Source organism: Daphnia pulicaria, chromosome 4, assembly GCF_021234035.1.
Source record: "Daphnia pulicaria isolate SC F1-1A chromosome 4, SC_F0-13Bv2, whole genome shotgun sequence".
NCBI classification, from domain to species: domain Eukaryota; kingdom Metazoa; phylum Arthropoda; class Branchiopoda; order Diplostraca; family Daphniidae; genus Daphnia; species Daphnia pulicaria.
In genome coordinates, this window is record NC_060916.1 from 10,332,705 (window position 1) to 10,351,585 (window position 18,881).

General features: G+C 40.9%; 3 protein-coding genes and 2 long non-coding RNA genes across 5 annotated transcripts; all 5 read left to right on the forward strand.

Moving 5' to 3' along the window:
- The first annotated feature begins 1,895 nt into the window (after nt 1-1,895).
- Nucleotides 1,896-3,985, forward strand: LOC124338520. Its single transcript, XM_046792607.1, has 7 exons — nt 1,896-2,086; nt 2,278-2,338; nt 2,423-2,541; nt 2,628-2,745; nt 2,805-2,948; nt 3,013-3,171; nt 3,238-3,985. The coding sequence occupies exons 3-7, from the start codon at nt 2,499-2,501 to the stop codon at nt 3,635-3,637; spliced, it is 864 nt and encodes a 287-aa protein (XP_046648563.1). The 5' UTR covers nt 1,896-2,086; nt 2,278-2,338; nt 2,423-2,498; the 3' UTR covers nt 3,638-3,985.
- A 4,364-nt stretch (nt 3,986-8,349) lies between these two features.
- On the forward strand, nt 8,350-9,921 carry LOC124338607 (protein bicaudal C-like). Its single transcript, XM_046792693.1, has 4 exons — nt 8,350-8,517; nt 8,585-8,866; nt 8,941-9,060; nt 9,130-9,921. The coding sequence occupies exons 2-4, from the start codon at nt 8,698-8,700 to the stop codon at nt 9,141-9,143; spliced, it is 303 nt and encodes a 100-aa protein (XP_046648649.1). The 5' UTR covers nt 8,350-8,517; nt 8,585-8,697; the 3' UTR covers nt 9,144-9,921.
- Nucleotides 9,922-10,099: 178 nt separating this feature from the next.
- LOC124337690 (protein SEC13 homolog) lies at nt 10,100-13,099 on the forward strand. The gene is made up of 6 exons (XM_046791726.1): nt 10,100-10,172; nt 10,999-11,094; nt 11,165-11,209; nt 11,284-11,412; nt 11,488-11,647; nt 12,803-13,099. Exons 1-6 carry the CDS (start codon nt 10,137-10,139, stop codon nt 13,060-13,062), a joined length of 726 nt encoding a protein of 241 aa, XP_046647682.1. The 5' UTR covers nt 10,100-10,136; the 3' UTR covers nt 13,063-13,099.
- A 1-nt stretch (nt 13,100) lies between these two features.
- On the forward strand, nt 13,101-17,005 carry LOC124336659. Its single transcript, XR_006917150.1, has 8 exons — nt 13,101-13,512; nt 13,577-13,735; nt 13,796-13,886; nt 13,946-14,922; nt 15,180-15,564; nt 15,623-15,812; nt 15,888-16,215; nt 16,287-17,005. It is a non-coding gene; the product is annotated as an uncharacterized LOC124336659 (long non-coding RNA).
- A 16-nt stretch (nt 17,006-17,021) lies between these two features.
- Nucleotides 17,022-18,521, forward strand: LOC124336660. The gene is made up of 3 exons (XR_006917151.1): nt 17,022-17,515; nt 17,706-17,876; nt 17,950-18,521. It is a non-coding gene; the product is annotated as an uncharacterized LOC124336660 (long non-coding RNA).
- The last annotated feature ends 360 nt before the right edge of the window (nt 18,522-18,881 follow it).

Below are 18,881 nucleotides of genomic sequence, written 5' to 3' on the forward strand. Positions count from 1 at the left end.
CCGTCACAGCGCCTCTAGTGGCCTGACGGTTCCGGAAAGGGGGTACAGTGGTACACCAAGCCGTCAGATATGGGGAGGGTACACCTAGCCGTCAGAAAGGGTGAGGGTACACCCAGCCGTCAGAAAGGGTGAGGGTACACCCAGCCGTCAGAAAGGGGGAGGGTAGATTCAGCCGTAAGATAGAGATGGTACCCCCAACCACCAGCCGTCAGAGCGCCCCTAGCGGCCTGACGGTGCAATAGCACAAAACCCCATTCGAGCACCGTCAGCCTGACGGTGCAATAGAATTTTCGAGATTGAAGCAACAAGCGAATGAGGCAATCAATGATGGTGGCGCTGATTTCTGGCGACACGACTCAGCTGGGCGGCTGATTTCAACACATTCTTGAGTTCGCTCTCTTCGGTCTTTCCCAACAAGCAGAGGCCAAATATGAGCGATTCGACAGCATGGGCAGCGTCTTGGCTTTAATCGGGCGCTGAGGACGAAAAAGAATATTGTTTTATACGTTTTATAGATATAACTACAAGTTGGACAAGTAGCTGAACTGCTTTTGCTGCATCAGATCGGTCACAATTGTAGCAACACTGATTCCAAATCAAGTGTAAATTTGTATCTAAAATCATGGCATAAAATAATGGGTGAAAATGTTAAAAAGGTATTTTGATTTTTAAAACTGAATTACCGGCCTGGAGGAAAAAACAGTTCGAGGCTTCAGCCATGGCTAGGGTAACTAGAACGCCCAGTGTCCTTCTATGCAATTCGAGATAAGGTTGATCAAGCAGTAGGCTAATGAGGCCATCCACGTTAGACGTAGTCCACACTCCACAAATGGGTAACTTTGACAGACAAAATTTAAGTTGGACAAAACTTGAATCGAACAGATATTCAAGAAGCAGGAGTAGCTATTGCAGGAATTCGACTAGAGTTTCACTAGTCAGCAGAGTTAGTGTGTGAAGTGTTACACAGACGAAATTTTGGGCTGGGTAGCTGGGTGCACAAACGTCAAACTATGGCGGCCGTGTAAGCATCATGGTGCATGTACTGCAAGATGGGGATGAGCTTGAGCTTGGTATTTACAGGTGTGGCCAGATCCTGAATCATTTCAGCAATTTTACTGCGCATGTTGACGGAAAAGGTTCGAGACTGTGTGGCAAACTTGGATGCGGCGTAGATGGCTGCCTCTAACTCGACAGGGGAGCATTGCGGAGCATTGTGTGTTGTCCAAACTGTTGTGAATGCTGTAATGCACTGATTTCCGATCAGATTTCCTTTGTTGAAATTGAGGTGCGCCCTAAATTAACGACGTTTTCAAAAAACGGGTTTAAAGGGTACGAGAGAATTCCCTTGTCCATTGCTTAGTTAAAAAACTCGATGAGGTTGTATGATCGTAAGGTTACTTTAAGGTCGCACTTAAATGTTTCTTAGTCGCCCGGGTACCGGAGAATTTGGACGAAGACTAAGCAATAGAAAATAAAAAGAAGCGTCTTTCAGGCCCAGTTTTATGGGGCCTGAACGTCGCAAAAATTGGGCCTGAAAGACACGGGCCTGAATGACCGGGCCTGAATGTCGTACACCCACCAAATCAACTCGCAATTGGTTGTTGTGGGACTTTGTAAATGGCGGCATTATCATTCCATTTGGAATTTTCTCTCTAGCCCATTGAATTATACTTGGCGATCGTTTTCTTTCAAATGGCCCATACTTTATTATTTTAACGGTTAAGTACAATTCGCGTTTCGCGTTTACAAATCGCGTGACAGCTGACGTAAACAAACAAAGAAAACAAACAGGCTCGAGGCGGTGGCGCTGATCCCTGCACTACTCACGTGTTAGTTACCATTGGTTACCAAGGGAAAGTTGACGCCAAATTCCATTAGTGTTGTTGATAGCTAGTTTACTACATCACGTTTCAATTCATCCACATTCTTTAGTATTGATATTGAATCAGGCTAATTTTCTTTGTATTCGTCTGATCGTTCATCACTTAGTTCATATTTAACGTAAAAAAATACGTTTCATTAGTCTGCACGTGTATGATCTTATCCACAATTGAAACTATTCATCGTATTACGTCCTATCAACGAGGTATGATTTGTAATGCTAGTGAATAATTTGCTTGAATAATGGATAGCTTTTTACCAATATGCATTTCCTATTTTGTGCATCAACTTATTCTTTTTACTGACTTGATGCTGTAGTCAAATATAATTAGCTAACTTTTCACAAAAAATGCACAACTTCTCACATCTCACATGTAATGCATTTTTTTCTTGCAGGCTTAACGAAACATGGCTTCGAAAACTGAAATAACAGAAGAAGAGATTAAAGAGCTTGTTGGTAAGAAAATAACATTGAACCAAATTCCTTTATGCATGTGAGGCATTAATAATTTTTTTAAATTTTATATGATTGTGAATTTAGAAAGAAAATATAAGGCAGCAGATATGGCGGAACATTTTAATGTATCAGTTGGAACTATTTATAGACATCTGTGTTAATGAAAATTTCATTAAGAGTACATCGTAGATCCATACAACAAGGTTCATTAATTTTGTCACATAGTTCATATAAAATAGTAGTATTAATATTTTTTGTTTGTCTTCATGTAATGATTCTAACATACTAGGTGAAATGCAGGGTAATGTTAGTGGATTGCTAAATCTATCTTTGACAGAAAGGAATGATCAAAATGTTCTTGCTCTTGTGTCTCTTTTCCACATTGGTGGATTTTACAAGCTTTCTGGGTATATTTTCATTTAGTTTGAACTTTGATTGAATAATTATAGTTAATTTTATTATACAGATATGGCTTTGTTATCCATGCTTGTATAGATGTGTATTCACGCTTCATTACCTATCTTGACGTTTCCAACAATAACAATCCATCTACAGTATTACGTTTATTTCAATCTGGTGTTGCCGAACTTGGATTACCTACGCGTCTTAGGTATGTTGTAATATTTTTACGGCTGTGAAATGAGGTCTTGCTAATACCAGTTTTTTACTTATAGATGTGACAATCAGCTGGAAAATGTTGGCGTTGCTCATTTCATGGACATCAATCGTCCTCTAGTCAGCGACAGAATTGTTTACCAAAGATCAGGAGGCCGCTTGAAAAACGTTTTGAATAAGGTCGGCAGTTGGCTTCAACCTTTCGTCGATTTAATTGAGTAAATATTTAAAATATTAATGGATGAGATGTTTATTTTCAAAATGTCTTCTTTATAAATTTTAAGAGATTTAGAATCTACTTGCAATCTGGATCAGAACTCGAACTTTGACCTTTATTGTCTTCATCTTTGCTTCATTCATTTAATGAAAACTCATCTCAAAGAATGCCGCGAAAATTGGAACAATCATGAATCGATTAAAACTACCACTCCCCGTCAATTATCTCTCATTGGATTAATGAGCTTAAAAATTGCGAAATTTAAATGCGTCGTCATCAAGACTCGTCGAGATTTGCATTGTTATCGCGTCAGGTTGTTTCGAAAATCGCGTACCGAATTGCTGGAGCTTCAGGATCGACGACTCCGACTACTCCCGTTGGAAGAATGCAAATCCAAAGTCATCAATGGCATCACAACATCTCAGCAGAACGATCCAGTTTCATCTGAATCTACCTCCTGCGTCTAATCTCTTCCGCCTTCCAAACGAATCCGCCGTAGTGAAAGAGATAGGAAATGAATTCAAATCTCTTCTTCTTATCTCTTCAATTCGAATCGGTAAAAACTTTTCAATATGAATTAACATTTCATGTTTGAATTTTTAACTTTTTTTTTCTATTCGGAAAGTTGGTTGAAAAATATCTTGTGTTTCTTGTGTCTTATGTTTCATTCCGTTTAATTTGGTGTGTTAATGAGAACCCAGTTGCGATCCTTGGTTTGAAAAGTCGGGAATCATTGGCTTTTTTATCGCGCCGTAGCGGAAATTTTTCTACATTTTTCTTTTTTTCGGGAATACAGAAAACTTTTCTACATTTCATTTATACGGTTTTTTTTAAAAGTTTGACATTTATTTCAGGTCTATGTCGCCGAGTTTGGTTGTTGGATGTAGCGATATACAAGATGAAATGTCAAGTAGGACCGAGACCAAAGTTATATGATAATCTTTTTCCGGACTCTTTTTTGTCAATAGGAAAACCAGCTGAGCGCTTAAGGGTGTGGACAAATGGACATCACTCACACAGTAGGAACGTGATTGCTCTGTTGGCTACTATGTGTCAATCACTACTCCGCGGTGTGTTTACAAACGCCAAGATTATCTGGGATGATGAGAAGTTTCATTGCGGCAAAAGGATGTTATCTGGATCTTGTGCATACCGAGCCACTGATGTTAATGGGCTAATCAGCTTTTCGATAAGTCAACTAATTTCTTTCTTTTTTTAAATTTTTTTGAAAACACTTAATATTGTCGATTGGTTTGCTTAAATGTAAGTATCGAATTCTATATATGATTTTAGATTTTAGATATTAACATTGGAATTGGAAATCATGTGTTATGTTAACAAACAACATCTTTCTTACGTACGCCAAAGATTCTCTACTACGCCTGCATTATTCAGGAACATCAGACATAAGGTAATTGAACTTGTTGAGATATTGAAGTTAATGGACGCTGTTAATTGACTGACTTGCGTGAATTCTTGGCGATGACCATGTAGATGCATCCGATGATCAGGATCATCACGATCAGAGCAACAAGACTACAGTTAATGTACAACAAAAGTTTAGTGTTTGTGTCGTTATTAGTCGTCGAAATTGTTTTAGTTGGAGTAGTTGTCGTCAGGGCTTCAGTGGTCGGAACCTTCAGTCGTTGGGGTTTCTTTCGTTGGCATTTCAGTGGTAGGAATTAAGAAATTGTTTGGTGCGAATGAATTCCCCTTCTTCCAACGTGTTATTATTGTCTGTATTCAGCCATGAGAAGATCAATCATCTACCAAAAATTGAATAATGCTATACTGATCGCACATGCTACTCTGTTGATGTTGGACAGGTGTTAATTTCCGTCGCTGTTCAGTCCGACTTGGCCTTCGTGTTGGCCGCTGCCTTCGGTTCCATATCCATCGTGCTGTAAACTGAACTTCTTCTTTCCTTGCGTTTTTTTCCCTTTTCTGTTGTTACAAGTCATTTTGCAACTCAACTTGTATTTTTCCTCACCCATCCCTACCCTTTCACATTTATATTTTTTTCCTCTCGCATTCATAATGTCGTTTGTCGTTGTGATTCTTGTCTTATAATTATTTTCGTTTTCTGAATTTATTTTTATATTATTAACACGGCCATCCCTTCAAACACAGCTGGCCAGAGTGAGTACAAAAAGTGTAATTACTGATCCAGAAACAAATAAAACAAGTGAATGTTTTACATGATTGCTTCTCTTGTATCTCGGAATTATTTGTTTGTTTTTTTCCCTAATTTATTTAAAAGAATAAGTAATAGCAAGATTTAATTCATTAGTATATTCATGGTGCAGTCACTGCAGTGTGTTTTGTATTTACTTAATCTTCTAATTATAAAAAATTTGAATAAAGCGGGAAAATTGATTGTGATGTTCCTCGTCAGAGGCGCTGTAGTAGTACAAAAGGCAGACTCATCGAGTCATCGTGCGCGGCCATTAAACTGGAAACGACAAGCGGCAGCGGGCAAGGGTCTTTGTCTGTCTGGATATCGATAACGTGACGTGGACTCGACAACAGCAGCTCGACAAATAATATTTAAAAAAAAATCGGTTAATTTTGAACATTGAGTAACAATCTGTTTCTTTACACTGTTAGCAGTGTTAGGTGAGTCATAAAACTGTATCTCAATGAAACAGTTAAGTTTTAATCTGCGTGGAACTGAATGCCCACCTTAAGTCGGCGTGGCCTCACGTAAATTTCGTTTTTCTCTCCTTGACCATATTTGCGTTTTTCTTCTCTCATTTCAAGACAATGGGTGAGAGTTTTTAAGATAGTTTGGAGGTGACCATACACTCCAAACTTGATTCACTGTCAACGGATTGTCAGTTTGCAGCGAGTTTGAGGCTGGATATCAACGAGTTCCCAAACAACTGTGAAGACATGCCTGTACCAGTCTCCCTTGAAGTAAGTGATTCTATTGACATTTTCAAAGGTAAATTTCAACAAAACTATTTGTACTTAATAGAAGCTGAAGCATTATCCAACAAATTGTTACGTCTAATGGGTCTGGACCCTTTTGCGTTCAAAGTGAAATCAACCCTTGTTAGTGACATCATTTGTGGAACTGGTCACTCACAAGACTACTGGTCAGGCACTCTAAAGTGGGACTTTGTTGAAGACGAAGGTACAATTTTTTAAATCTTTCCATAATTTACTGTCCAAAACGAATAATTAATTTTCTCTTTAGCTAAAGCACCATTCATGAAAATGGTATTACAAATCCCAGTTGAAGGTGGCCACGAAGGAGGTCGTTGTAAAGTGGAACTCCATGATCAAATTCGTTTGTTCAACGTTTGCGATGGAAGTGATCGTGATTACCACCTGACTACTTTTTACTCGGATTGCGATCACACGTTCGAAGAGGTCAAATTTGGCTACCGATTGACCATGCAATTCAAGTTGGAACTCGAAACGGCCCCTCTCCTGTCCTCCCTGTCGCCGTCTGCGGATCTCAAAACCTTTCTAGCCGTCAACGACGTTCAAAAGTCTCTTGCCCACTGGATCCCAACGGAGAATAATCAGCCTAATATGCTGGTCCTACTCCTCGAGCATCGCTACGCCCCGTCTGAACTTAATTTTGGCCGCCTGAAAGGTAAAGATCGCCTTCTGGCTCGGCTCCTTCTCTCCGTTGGCACTGTCGACATGTATCTGTCGCACTTGCGAGAATCTGTCTTCGGACCGTTTAACGAGACTCTCTCGGAAGAGGAGAACGTGGAAACCGACGAGGAGAATTCGGAGACGGAGCGTCCCATTGCCAACTGTTTGTGCTGCGTACAAAAACGTTGCAAACGTCTACGCCACAAGACAATCTCTGACTGCGCCCAGCTCGAAAATGGAGTTAATCTCGAGATTTCAAGCCTGACCTGTCACGATGGTCGAATCGTCGAATGCAGAGCACCCTTAAAGGTCGATATCGATACAGATGTAATTACCTTTAATAGCTTTCTCTACACGTTCGAACATGATTGCTTGAAAATGGATGGCGAGTGTTTCGACAAGAGTAACTTTTGCTATGTTTTCCATCCTCGATCTGTGCTTGTGATTAGCCCCAAAAATTCCTTGGAGCTGATGCTCAGTTGCAATTTCACTGCTGCGCTGGAGCAACTGGAGGTCAACCCGAACACCAAAGCCTTGAATCGAGTGATAACATTCTGCCAGGATTTTCCAGACAAAGTTTGGCTGGAGGCAGTCGACCGAGAAGAGAGAACACGGCGTCTGGTATCCATTTGCCTTCAACTCGATGCCGAATACAACAATCCGAAGTTACTACATTTGCCGTCCGACAACTTCCCCGGACATCCTATCCAGTACGAAGGGTTGAGGAGCAAAGCGATTGCCATCGGAGTGGCCCGTCTGATTAAAAAGGTTGGAGTGACCGTTTCGGATTTTATGAGCGATCTCGTCTGTGAGCATCGGGCCTTTGAGCAAATTGAAAATTTCGCCCACTTGGTCATGGAACTTTATAACGTCGACTTTAAAGACATTGCCGAAAACATCGGCAGCAAATATGTCACTTTTTTTTACTCCAATTCTAAAAATTTGATGCCCATTCTGTCCGTCTCCACCCTCGTCACCTGTGCCGCCATGGTCTTCCGCATGTACGAGGAGAATCCCCTGGTCAGAGGCTTGGTTACGCTGCATACATTGATTACATTCGGCGATGGCCTCGAGTTGCTTCCTCTGTCTATGCTCTTCTTCGTCATCGAGGGAATCCAGACGACTTGCCGATCCCAACTTGACAACATCCAAGAATGCCAGAAAATGCAACAGGGTCTGCACAGGAAGCTGCTCTCCTACTTTATCCCGGAAGCTTTGGCTGAAGAGGTCATGCTTTCTTACCTCAAACTGGATGACGCCATTTTACTCAAAAAAATTACTCAAACTTGGAACTACTTGGAAGAAGTGGACGCGGTAATGTTTATTCAATTACCATAAAATTTTAAATAATTTTATTTTTTATTTTTTAGTTGGCGATTGGTTGTGTGTTCCGTGTGATGTATGGAACTTCGTCTGGCGTACTGTATGCCACAAGTGCAGAGCACCCAGAAACGTTTCCGACGACGACTGGATGGAGTGGGAAACGACCGATGCAGACCCATCAGAGGTATCTTCGGGGCCCGAAGCTCCAACTATCGCTCGAAGGTTATTTTTCCCCACAAGATTCAGCATTGAATCGTCACATAACCTGGCAGAGGTTTTAATTTTAAATAATAATTTTTTTTTTTTACAGATACCGACTGGTTGTGTGTTCTTTGTGACACATGTAATTTCGTACATGACGGCGGCGGCGGTCGAGGTGGTGGAGGTCGAGGTGGCGGAGGTGGTGATTTTGGAGGTATGATTCAATTCATTCATTTACAATTAAATTAAGGTACTTATTATATTTTTATTTTTTAAAACAGAATTGGATTGGAAATGTGCGCGGTGCGGTAAGTGGAATCACGAACGAAGAACCCACTGCTTTAAATGCCTGGCTGAACGCACCACAGGCCATGTCCCAGATGAAGACTGGGACATGGAGTCGTGCGACCCCGCTCCCCATCCGGAAAACCAGCAGCACCTGGTGGGGATTTCTGTGTCCACGCAGACGGATCCTTTTTTCAACGTTCCGGTTACCTTTGCTCCAGAATCATGGAATTTGATGGAGCAACTGCTGGTGGGAACAAACCTGTCCGAATACTCCGGTAAGACCAAACCTTTCATTTCTTTTCTCTTCTTTCACAAGCTGCTCATATAACGTCCATTTCATTTTCTTTAGGAGTTTTTCGAGCAAATCATATCGATCTGAACATGTTCAGCCACATGACGGAGGAAGATTTCAATAATATCGGGATCACTTCTTTCGGCGCAAAAAAAATATTGCTTGAAGCAATAAAAGGTAAATAATTGATTTCATATATTTCAATTGATAAATAATAATAATTATTATTATTTTTGTTTTTTTCAGCAATGCGAGGCTAAGCAGTCTACTTCTTGTTTACTCCAACTTCTCCGGCGTACTCTCCAAGCAGTCCAAAGTACTCGCCTACGTCTCCACGTTATTCGCCGGCCTCGCCCAAGTACTCGCCAAATTCACCGAGTTACAGTCCGGCCAGCCCAGCATACTCGCCGAGCAGTCCCAACTACTCTCCAACTTCACCGTCATATTCACCCGCCTCCCCTAAATATTCTCCAACGTCCCCTACCTATTCTCCCTCACCCACTGGCTATTCGCCAACTTCGCCTTCTTATTCACCCACCAGTCCCACTTATGAATCCGACTCTGAAAGAGAGAAGGAAGATCGTCGTAAACGTTCGAGGCGCTAGAGCGCTGACGACGGCTCGAGGCTGACAAGATAAACTAAATTCATTCAGGTTTTGGTGAAGAATCTTCTTTTTTTTTTCCTTTCTTTTCGATTCCCCATGAATTATAATTCATTTATTTTCCAAAACAGTTGCAAAATTCTTCTTACAACGAAACGGACTAATTCTATAGAGAGAGAGAGAGAACAATTATTTTATGAACTCTTAGTGTCAACAAATATTCAGCTTTTCTTCTAAACAGTGTTAACACACCCAGCCTTCTTTTTGCATCTTAATTGTCACAATATTTATATTATAGTAAAGATGTTTAATTCCTTTCGGCCTTCACAAACTATTTCCCAACACAAATTTTTATATTAGGCTGCGGTTGTTTCATTTTCTGTGTAAAAATGTTTGTTTTGGTTTCATTACTTATGTGACTGTGTTTCCTTTTTCACGTTTTTTTTCACTGTGACTGCGTATATTTTTTTTGTACTTGTCCTGTTGCACGTCACACTTGTACTTCCTTCGTTCTGAAATTCTTAATATATCACATTTGTTCGTGGTATTTTTATTTGTACGTCATCTTATTGATCCAACCCTTTTTTTGAATGACAATTTTTAAATGGCGTGGCGCCAAGACGTTTTTCACTAAAATTGGTTGAATGGTTGATGTTTGGCAACGCGCTTGGGACACGTCGACTGAAAATCATGGCCTACTATAATAACGGCCCAACAGCTCGCTATCTCCCTGTTGCCGAATGGTTCCCAGCCCCTACCCCTTCCCATCCCCTACTTTTCATAGCCAGAGGGTCGTAATCAACTTCAGAAAGTTCCACATTCCATGTCATCTTTCCGCGGTTTCGATCGTCAGTCTGTTTGGGCATGGTCAGAGTCGATTGAAAGTAAGCAATTGACAGTCTAGTGGGTATAGCGGTGGATCCACACACGAGTGGTGATTGGTTCAAATCTCTGCAAGTAAAAATCAATTTTTCATAATTTTTCCTTGTTTTTTCTATATTTTTAAAGCGAATTAGATGGAATGCCTAGATTCTGTAAAAAATGCGAGTTTTTTCACATTTTTCAAAACAAAATCTGAATTTGTTTTCTTTGGCAAGAACTTAGAAAAAAAGCAAATTCAGATTTTGTTTAAAAAAATGTGAAAAAACTCGCATTTTTTTACAGAATCTAGGCATTCCATCTAATTCGCTTTAAAAATATAGAAAAAACAAGGAAAAATTATGAAAAATTAATTATGATTTACAGAGATTTGAACCTATCACCACTCGGGTGTGAATCCACCGCTATACCCACTAGACTGTCAATTGCTTACTTTCAATCGACTCTGACCATGCCCAAACAGACTGACGATCGAAACCGCGGAAAGATGACATGGAATAAGGAACTTTCTGAAGTTGATTACGACCCTCTGGCTATGAAAAGTAGGGGATGGGAAGGGGTAGGGGCTGGGAACCATTCGGCAACAGGGAGATAGCGAGCTGTTGGGCCGTTATTATAGTAGGCCATGCTGAAAATTGACAGATTCGTTTGTGTGAGTTTGTCGGTATTTTTTTTTACACAGGAATATTTTATAACTCGCTGTCTTATCTACAAGTTCTCAGTAAAAATGGTACTTTGTTATAATTTGGATACATTATTGTAGGCACTTGTAAAATTATCATTAAATTATTACCTCTTAGGTGTCAGTCATTTCCACAGTCGATACTGGACATGGAGACATGATCGTGAGTATCAAATCATTCTGATGTTGATTTTGTAATTTCGTACATGGTATTAACGTTTTATGGGGATTTATTAGCATGATGCGCAAATGGACTATTATGGCTGTCGGCTTGCAACCTGCTCATCTGACAGGTCTGTGAGGATTTACGATGTGAAAAATGGAACACAAACATTGGCTGTCAATTTGAGAGGACACGAAGGACTGGTATGTTAATTTTAAATGATCTGTTAATATCATACAACAAAGTGTGATTAGAATGACAATGAATTCATTTATCAGGTTTGGCAAATTGCTTGGGCTCATCCCAAGTTTGGGAATATTTTAGCATCGTGTTCTTATGATCACAAAGTTATTATCTGGAAAGAGATGAATGGACAATGGGTCAAGTTTTATGAATACGCTAACCGGGTCATTCCATCCCAACTCGAATTTTTTCGTCGCGGAAAAAAATAGAAATGTCTGATTTTTTTACAGTGTGTTCCTTATACATCAATCATGCACTGTGTAAAATATTAGATTTTTTAAAAGAAACCGGAAGCTGAAAATCAAATTCAAAGTTTCTGGTTTAGCAATAAAATTTTAAACCGAAATCGCGATTTTCACCTTTTTTTACCGTTTCCTTTCACGGCAAGGAAAAACAAAATTAATGAAAAAACAGGAAAAAATTCGCTCTTTCGAATGGTTTTTTTTAAATTTTTATTTTGTTTTAATTTGTTACCATAAAGTTAAGTTAAAGGTTAAAACTTTTCAAGGCCCTAGCAAAAATCTCGGACAAGGCAGAAGCCTGAAATTTAATACTTATATAGTTACCCATAGTCTGTATGAGCATAAAAATTTTCAGCGTGGGCAAAGTATGCGTGAATTAGTTATAATTATTTTAAATTTTCCAGTTCGGCCGTATCTGTTAACACGGGAAAATAATTTCAGATCATGAGACTCGAGGATAACAGAAGCCGCGACCCCCATGGGACTTCGCGTCTTGGGAGATGACGCAAAAAAAGAGAGGGGACTTGCTAAAAATTCCTAGACGCGAAGTCCCATGGGGGTCGCGGCTTCTGTTATCCTCGAATCTCATGATCTGAAATTATTTTCCCGTGTTAACAGATACGGCCGAACTGGAAAATTTAAAATAATTATAACTAATTCACGCATACTTTGCCCACGCTGAAAATTTTTATGCTCATACAGACTATGGGTAACTATATAAGTATTAAATTTCAGGCTTCTGCCTTGTCCGAGATTTTTGCTAGGGCCTTGAAAAGTTTTAACCTTTAACTTAACTTTATGGTAACAAATTAAAACAAAATAAAAATTTAAAAAAAACCATTCGAAAGAGCGAATTTTTTCCTGTTTTTTCATTAATTTTGTTTTTCCTTGCCGTGAAAGGAAACGGTAAAAAAAGGTGAAAATCGCGATTTCGGTTTAAAATTTTATTGCTAAACCAGAAACTTTGAATTTGATTTTCAGCTTCCGGTTTCTTTTAAAAAATCTAATATTTTACACAGTGCATGATTGATGTATAAGGAACACACTGTAAAAAAATCAGACATTTCTATTTTTTTCCGCGACGAAAAAATTCGAGTTGGGATGGAATGACCCAACCATGATTCATCTTTGAACTCTGTTTGCTGGGCCCCTCATGACTATGGCCTTATCCTCGCCTGTGGAAGTTCTGATGGATCCATCTCCATTCTCTCTGCTACAGCTGCAGGAGGTTGGGAGGCCAAGAAGATCAACAATGCCCATACAGTATGCATTCCACCGACGATTGGAGTATCGCGAGCAATACCTGCACCGCCTGTTACGACAATTGCTAGTAGTACAACTGGATGCTGGTATTCCTACGATCAATGATTGGGGATCAGCTGCTCATTCGTGGTCATCTGTTAAAATAGCAAAATCCACCCCACGATCCGAAAATAACTGCAAAATCCGGCGGAGATGACTGAGGAGCGGAAGCTGATTGCTGAGATAATCTTCCCTCCAGGTCTAATCCTGTTCGTGTTCCTAACAATAACGCTACTTTTTCCTGATCTTGACCAATCGCAATTGTGAAATCTGTTGAAGATGATTGGGGAGTAGCTGCTGATGTCAGTAAACGTGGTTCAGTTTCCAACGCTAACACAATGCGAATCATCCCTCAACTGGATGAATGGAATGATTCTAGAACAGGATAGGGATATGATCCTAATTTCATGGCAAACAGCCAAGAATTAAGCCAATGAAGAATGAATCCAGTTCCTTGGAATAGGACAATCAATCACGGACGCAGAAGTTCCAAGGCCGATATGAAAAAGATTGGACGTAAGTTTTCAAATAGAATAAATTAACACAATAGCAACTTGATATTTGATTATTTTTTTTCTAGGTCAAATTCTGTTCTTGCTGACTTGGAAATGCCCAAATCAATGAGAATTGTGGGCACTATATCGAACCCGAAAAAGTTTTAAATTACTTGGGAGAGTGTGCGAAACGGCCAATGAAAGAATTTGTGTTTTTTCGATATATTCCAGCTACCCTGCAGCTAGTACGTACCAATGCTGAAATTGAAGGTTACAAGTTACAAACGAAATGAATTGGTTTATAGTTATCCTTGGAGTGTTTCAAAGACTTTCATGTCGTTCCATTGGGCAAAGAAAGTCCGATGCCTTTGGAGTTGATGACGTTTTTTATAAGATGTAAGTAGTTTAAAGATATAAAAAAATCAACCAACGACACTTATTTTCTATTTTTTTAGCTTTTCGGGAAAATAGCAAGGCAGATTTTATATTGGACGTTGTGGTGTTCCGGTTTTTACAGCGTGCTGTGGACCAACCAAGTTGTAATGCTTCGTTGCCGGAAAAGAAAGCAGTTTGCGTCACCCAAAGTGAAGCAGAATTGGAAAGCATCAGAATTCAAGAAACTCAAAATTCAGAATCCACTCTAGTTGCTTATGCCCAGATCCCCACTCATATGACTACTATTCGACAAAAGACATCCTCAGCGTTGATCCCGTCAAAGCTAAAATTCAGTCAAACTCTTCCCAACTGAAGTCTTCCTTGTCAAGGCCTCCGTCTGTTGCTAAATCAATTCCTGTATAGTTTCATCTTCGGCGATAGCGGAATCCAGTGAAGACAATACGCCTGTCAAAACCACGGCCGCTGTTGTTGTTGATGTTGATGTAAAAAGTCATATTAGAGGAACTGAACCGTCAAGCTGGAGCTATATGAAACACGGAAAGTCGACAGAAGTTACAGGGTCTGCTTCGTCAATTGGAGCATCCAGCCTTGAATTTTCCTCTTCAAGTGGACCACCTACTCGATCGAGAACAAAAAGTAAACCCATACTGGAAGAAAGTTCTGCATCTAAACGGTCCCAAAACCTGGTCTTACCGAAGGAGCCGAATCTCCCCTTTACGTTTAAGGAGAATGGAGAATTGGAAACTGACAGCGTGCAGCGAAAGGCCCACATTAGTTCGAGAAAGAGTATTCAAATCACGAAGACTTGACCGCTCTCAAAATGGTTCCAGTCGTTCGATCAAGGATAACAATCAGAAAAATTCAGCTAGTTCTCGTTCTGTTCGCGAAAAAAGTGATAAAGTGAGTTCGAGAAGCTCTAAAAGTTCTCGTCGTGATTCCGATTCCAGCAGCAAACGTTCCGGTAATCATCGTAGTGATCGCGACAAGAAAGCAGATGCTAAGGAGCGCGATCATCATCGTTCATCGAGGAGTATAGGTAAACATCACAAGACCAACTCGGATAGACATGAGAAACTAGAAAAAAATAGGAAATGGGACATTCTGGAACCAGCCAAATCGAGCGACATATAAAAAGCTGTTGGCGTTGCTAAATTGTATGATCCAAGTCACCCGCTCAATTCTGATGACAAATTTCACATCCAGCTGTCCAGCGCTACCTTCAAATCAGCTCAAGAGAAAGTTGAATTTGGTCGTTCTAATCAATCAATATTTTTCATTTGTTGCGCTGTATAGGCTACTCTCTCTCTCCCGGAGGTTGATAATTGCTTGCCGACAAGCCGCTTTGAACAGATAGCGACGGGCCAAAATTGGGGAAACAAATTTTTATCGCCAGTGATGCCACTCTGACGCCCTGCCTCGTGGATGGAACGGAGAGCGCCTAAAGTGCCAGTATGGTACAGAAGATGCAAGAGTCTAATGATCAACTTACTGCAGCGGGAGACCAACAAGCCGGTGGGGGAACCTCCCGAGGTCATTGATTACCAAAAGATGTTTACCGAAACCAAAACTTTCACAAAGACGATCAATCTGCAGCTGCGCTAGCTCGACGTTCAGCAGGCTTTACAACACGTGTTTTATCTCTGCACGTACATGCCAGACTCATTCATGGCCCGTGGAGGTAATTTCGTGATTTATCGTGACGTTTTAAATACTAAACATTTTCCTTCTGTTCTCAGGGGACTATCACAGCGTGCAGCAACTTCTCTTGATGTCTAGACTGCTCTTCAAATGCGACATGCTTGCCGCTCAAGTGAAAGAGAAGTTTCCCGGCTCGGCTGGGGTTATCTGTCAAACACTCTTAAATCCCCTGCGGCTGACCAGTGCATCTTTGGAGCTAGGATGCTTCAATGGCTCTTGTCACTCTAGGTCTTATCCTTTCACTTTAAATGATGACACATCAATTCACATAATTGACACTGTCTCTCTTCATATTTTCGATAGGGAGTCAGTCGCCAGTTCTCGTACGCGCTGAACAGCTGTTCACCGCAGCAGTTTTTTTTTCGAGATGAGCACGCTTCATTATCAGGAGATGCTGCAACAAGAGAAAGCCATCGATTTTTACATGGAACTCTTGCGTAAAGATCAGCTGGATGAAAATGTCCAGTTGGATGCATTGGAGAAGGTGGTCAATTATTTAAACAGCATCTACGCCGTCCAGTTCAGCTCGGTCGTTAACGGTGCCACTTTACTGACCAACCATGACAAAGTCCTGCTCGCTTCCTGCTGTTGATTGACATCTCTGGGTACCGGCGTTCAGGCAATGATGCAGGTTGGTTCAATTGTTTTATTTTTTTACATGAAATTCCGGCGACCAAAAAATAAAAATATTTGTTTGAATAGTAGAGTGGACATGAAGGACGTGGCGTGGCGAAATCCATCAAGAAAGTTCTCAGTCAAGCAAACCAACGGCAGCAATACGCCCGTACGATTAAGCGAAGGTTGCCTCTGCTGATGGGTCCACCGGTCCTATCAATCTTCCTATGGAAACCTCGCCCAAGCTGATTCAATGTGCCGGTCATTTCACCAGATTGCTCAAAACTATGTTGGCGTGGTGCCGCATGGTCTCTCAACAAACTTTTCGTCAGCAGCGAGACGAATGCTGGCGTAGCCATTGCCAAAATGCGAGAATTGGCTCACGCAGCTGCTGACCACTTGCACCAGATGGTTTTGACGATGGTGTAAAAAAAAATAAAATGGTTAAAAGAATTAAAATATTCGCAACAAGAAATAAAAGAAAAAACAACCAAACAAAAGGAAAGCTAAATTTACATCTCTCCTCTCTCCCTTTTCTCTTTTTCATTTCTTCGATGGCCCTTCTGTTTGGTGAAGGTTCGTTCATCGTTGATCAACTTGGTGTCCCAGTTCAGCAAGTTGCACAGCGACAAGAAGCAAATCAGTGTGGGTTTCATCGGCTACCTGAACGTTGGAAACTCATTTGTCATCAATACGTTACCCATCAAGAAAGTCTACAAGTGGACGCCCATCGCCGGTGAGACTAAAGTTTGGCAGCACATCACGCTTTTGCGTCGAATTTTCCTTATCGATTGTTCAGGAGCTGTTTTCCGCGGTCCATGCAGCAAGGGGAAATGGAGCTCCAGCTCCTTCTCAATTGACGACGTTTGGCGGTTCCGCAAATGGTGGGGGAGTTCCTGGTGGAAGAAAGCACCGAGCTGGATGAGGTTCTAGCGTCACTCTCAAACGTCCCAATCACCGATCCATCTCGCATAACAGCAACGCGCTTCCGGCCAGGCCCATTCTTCTTCCGGGGTTGGCCGATACACTCCATCACCGTCTTCTGTACGTTCTCTGGGATCATCTACCGGTGTCAACACCACCGCACTAAAAACAAAAAAAAAAAAAACGATCATTCCTTCCTCCACCTCCTTCTCCTCTTGCCATTACTGTCGCTTCCGGCAATCCGCCGATGGTTATCCTTCACTGAGGATCCTCATCGACTTTCCCGCCGCCACCGTCGGCTCCCTATCAACACGTCATTCATTTGCATGGCAATCCCGTCTAAACGGTCAGCCTTCAGATTGACCGCCAGCAAGTTCAAGCACTGATTTCAGGTACTCCATTTTTTAAATTCTCGAATTGATATGTCTCCCCGTGCGCATGGTTGCATGCTTTATAAGGGCTCCCGCAGATTTTAGATAGTGGATTTTCGTGATTATTTGATCAAGATTGGGTCGTTTAAGAATCTCCGTCTTTTCGCAAACTCGTCTTGTCCGTTTTCTATTTCTTTATGCGCATATTTAGAACGCGGAAGCGGGCGGCCCTTGGTCTGACGATGCGCATGCGCATTCGGTCGACCTCGCGCATCAAAAGGAGCCAGTGCCAGCCCCGTCGATTCCGGATCGAGGGCCCAATCAGTCCATCAGTCAAGTCATCACACACACGGAGATCCTGGCCGATCAATTTTATGTCGCGGTACGTTTAAATTTAGTAAGCCCCGAACAGTTCCGGAATTAATCGGAAGTTGACCTTTTTTTCCACCGTTCAGGTCGGAAAAGCGTCTGGAAAAGCGGCTCGAGTTCAGATGAAATGATTGGCCGGATCAAAAGCTTTTTTTTGTTTTGTTGTGTTTGTTTTGTCTTGTAAATATTTGTCATAGAACGAAAATATTTTGGTAGGCTGAAATCGTTTTCACCACTCTTTCGCTGTTATTTTATCGCTTTTTTTTTCATTAAGTCGACTCTTTGCTTGTAAATATTGATAAGGCCCCTTTCCTCCTTTATTTCCAACGATTTTATCTTTTTTTAAATTTGAAAATCAAATCGTCGAACTTGTTGCCTTGATCAAGGAGTTCCGTGCCCAAATAGAATTTGTATCCCGCCTTGATTGCGCGGATACAAAACAACATTAAAAGTTTTGATTGAAACCTAGCGCTGTTCCCATGTCCCGCATCGGATCCTTTCTCGCTCTCCGGTTGCATCTCATCCGTCGTCAATGATCCAACTGGCGAAGCACTTGCTGTCCCAGCCGATGACTCATCCCCTTGCGATCTGAATATTAGTTTATTTTGTATTCATTTGGTTCATGTGTAGAAACACGAAATATATGCATCAACAATGATTCACCTCTATCTGATGGGGTAAGGATGCCGGGCGAAATGCCAGCAGCAGCCCAAGGAAAGAAGAGAGAAAAAATAAAAGAGGGATGTCCATATAAAGGAAATGCAGAGTTAAATCACCGAAGAAGAAAAAAAAAGAGCGCGAGCCCACGTAATCGGTCGATGCGAGCCTTCGAAATTTTTTTACACGATCTTTTATTTTATTTTTTTTTTTTTTCTTCTTAATTTTATTTCCTTTTCTTTCCGGTCGTTTGAATTCATCAAGAAGATCCTAGAGAAACAAATAAAATAAAATTTTTAAAAATTCGATTGAAATTCAAAAGAGCATTTTTTTAAATCTCCCGCCGAATATATTTCAAAAA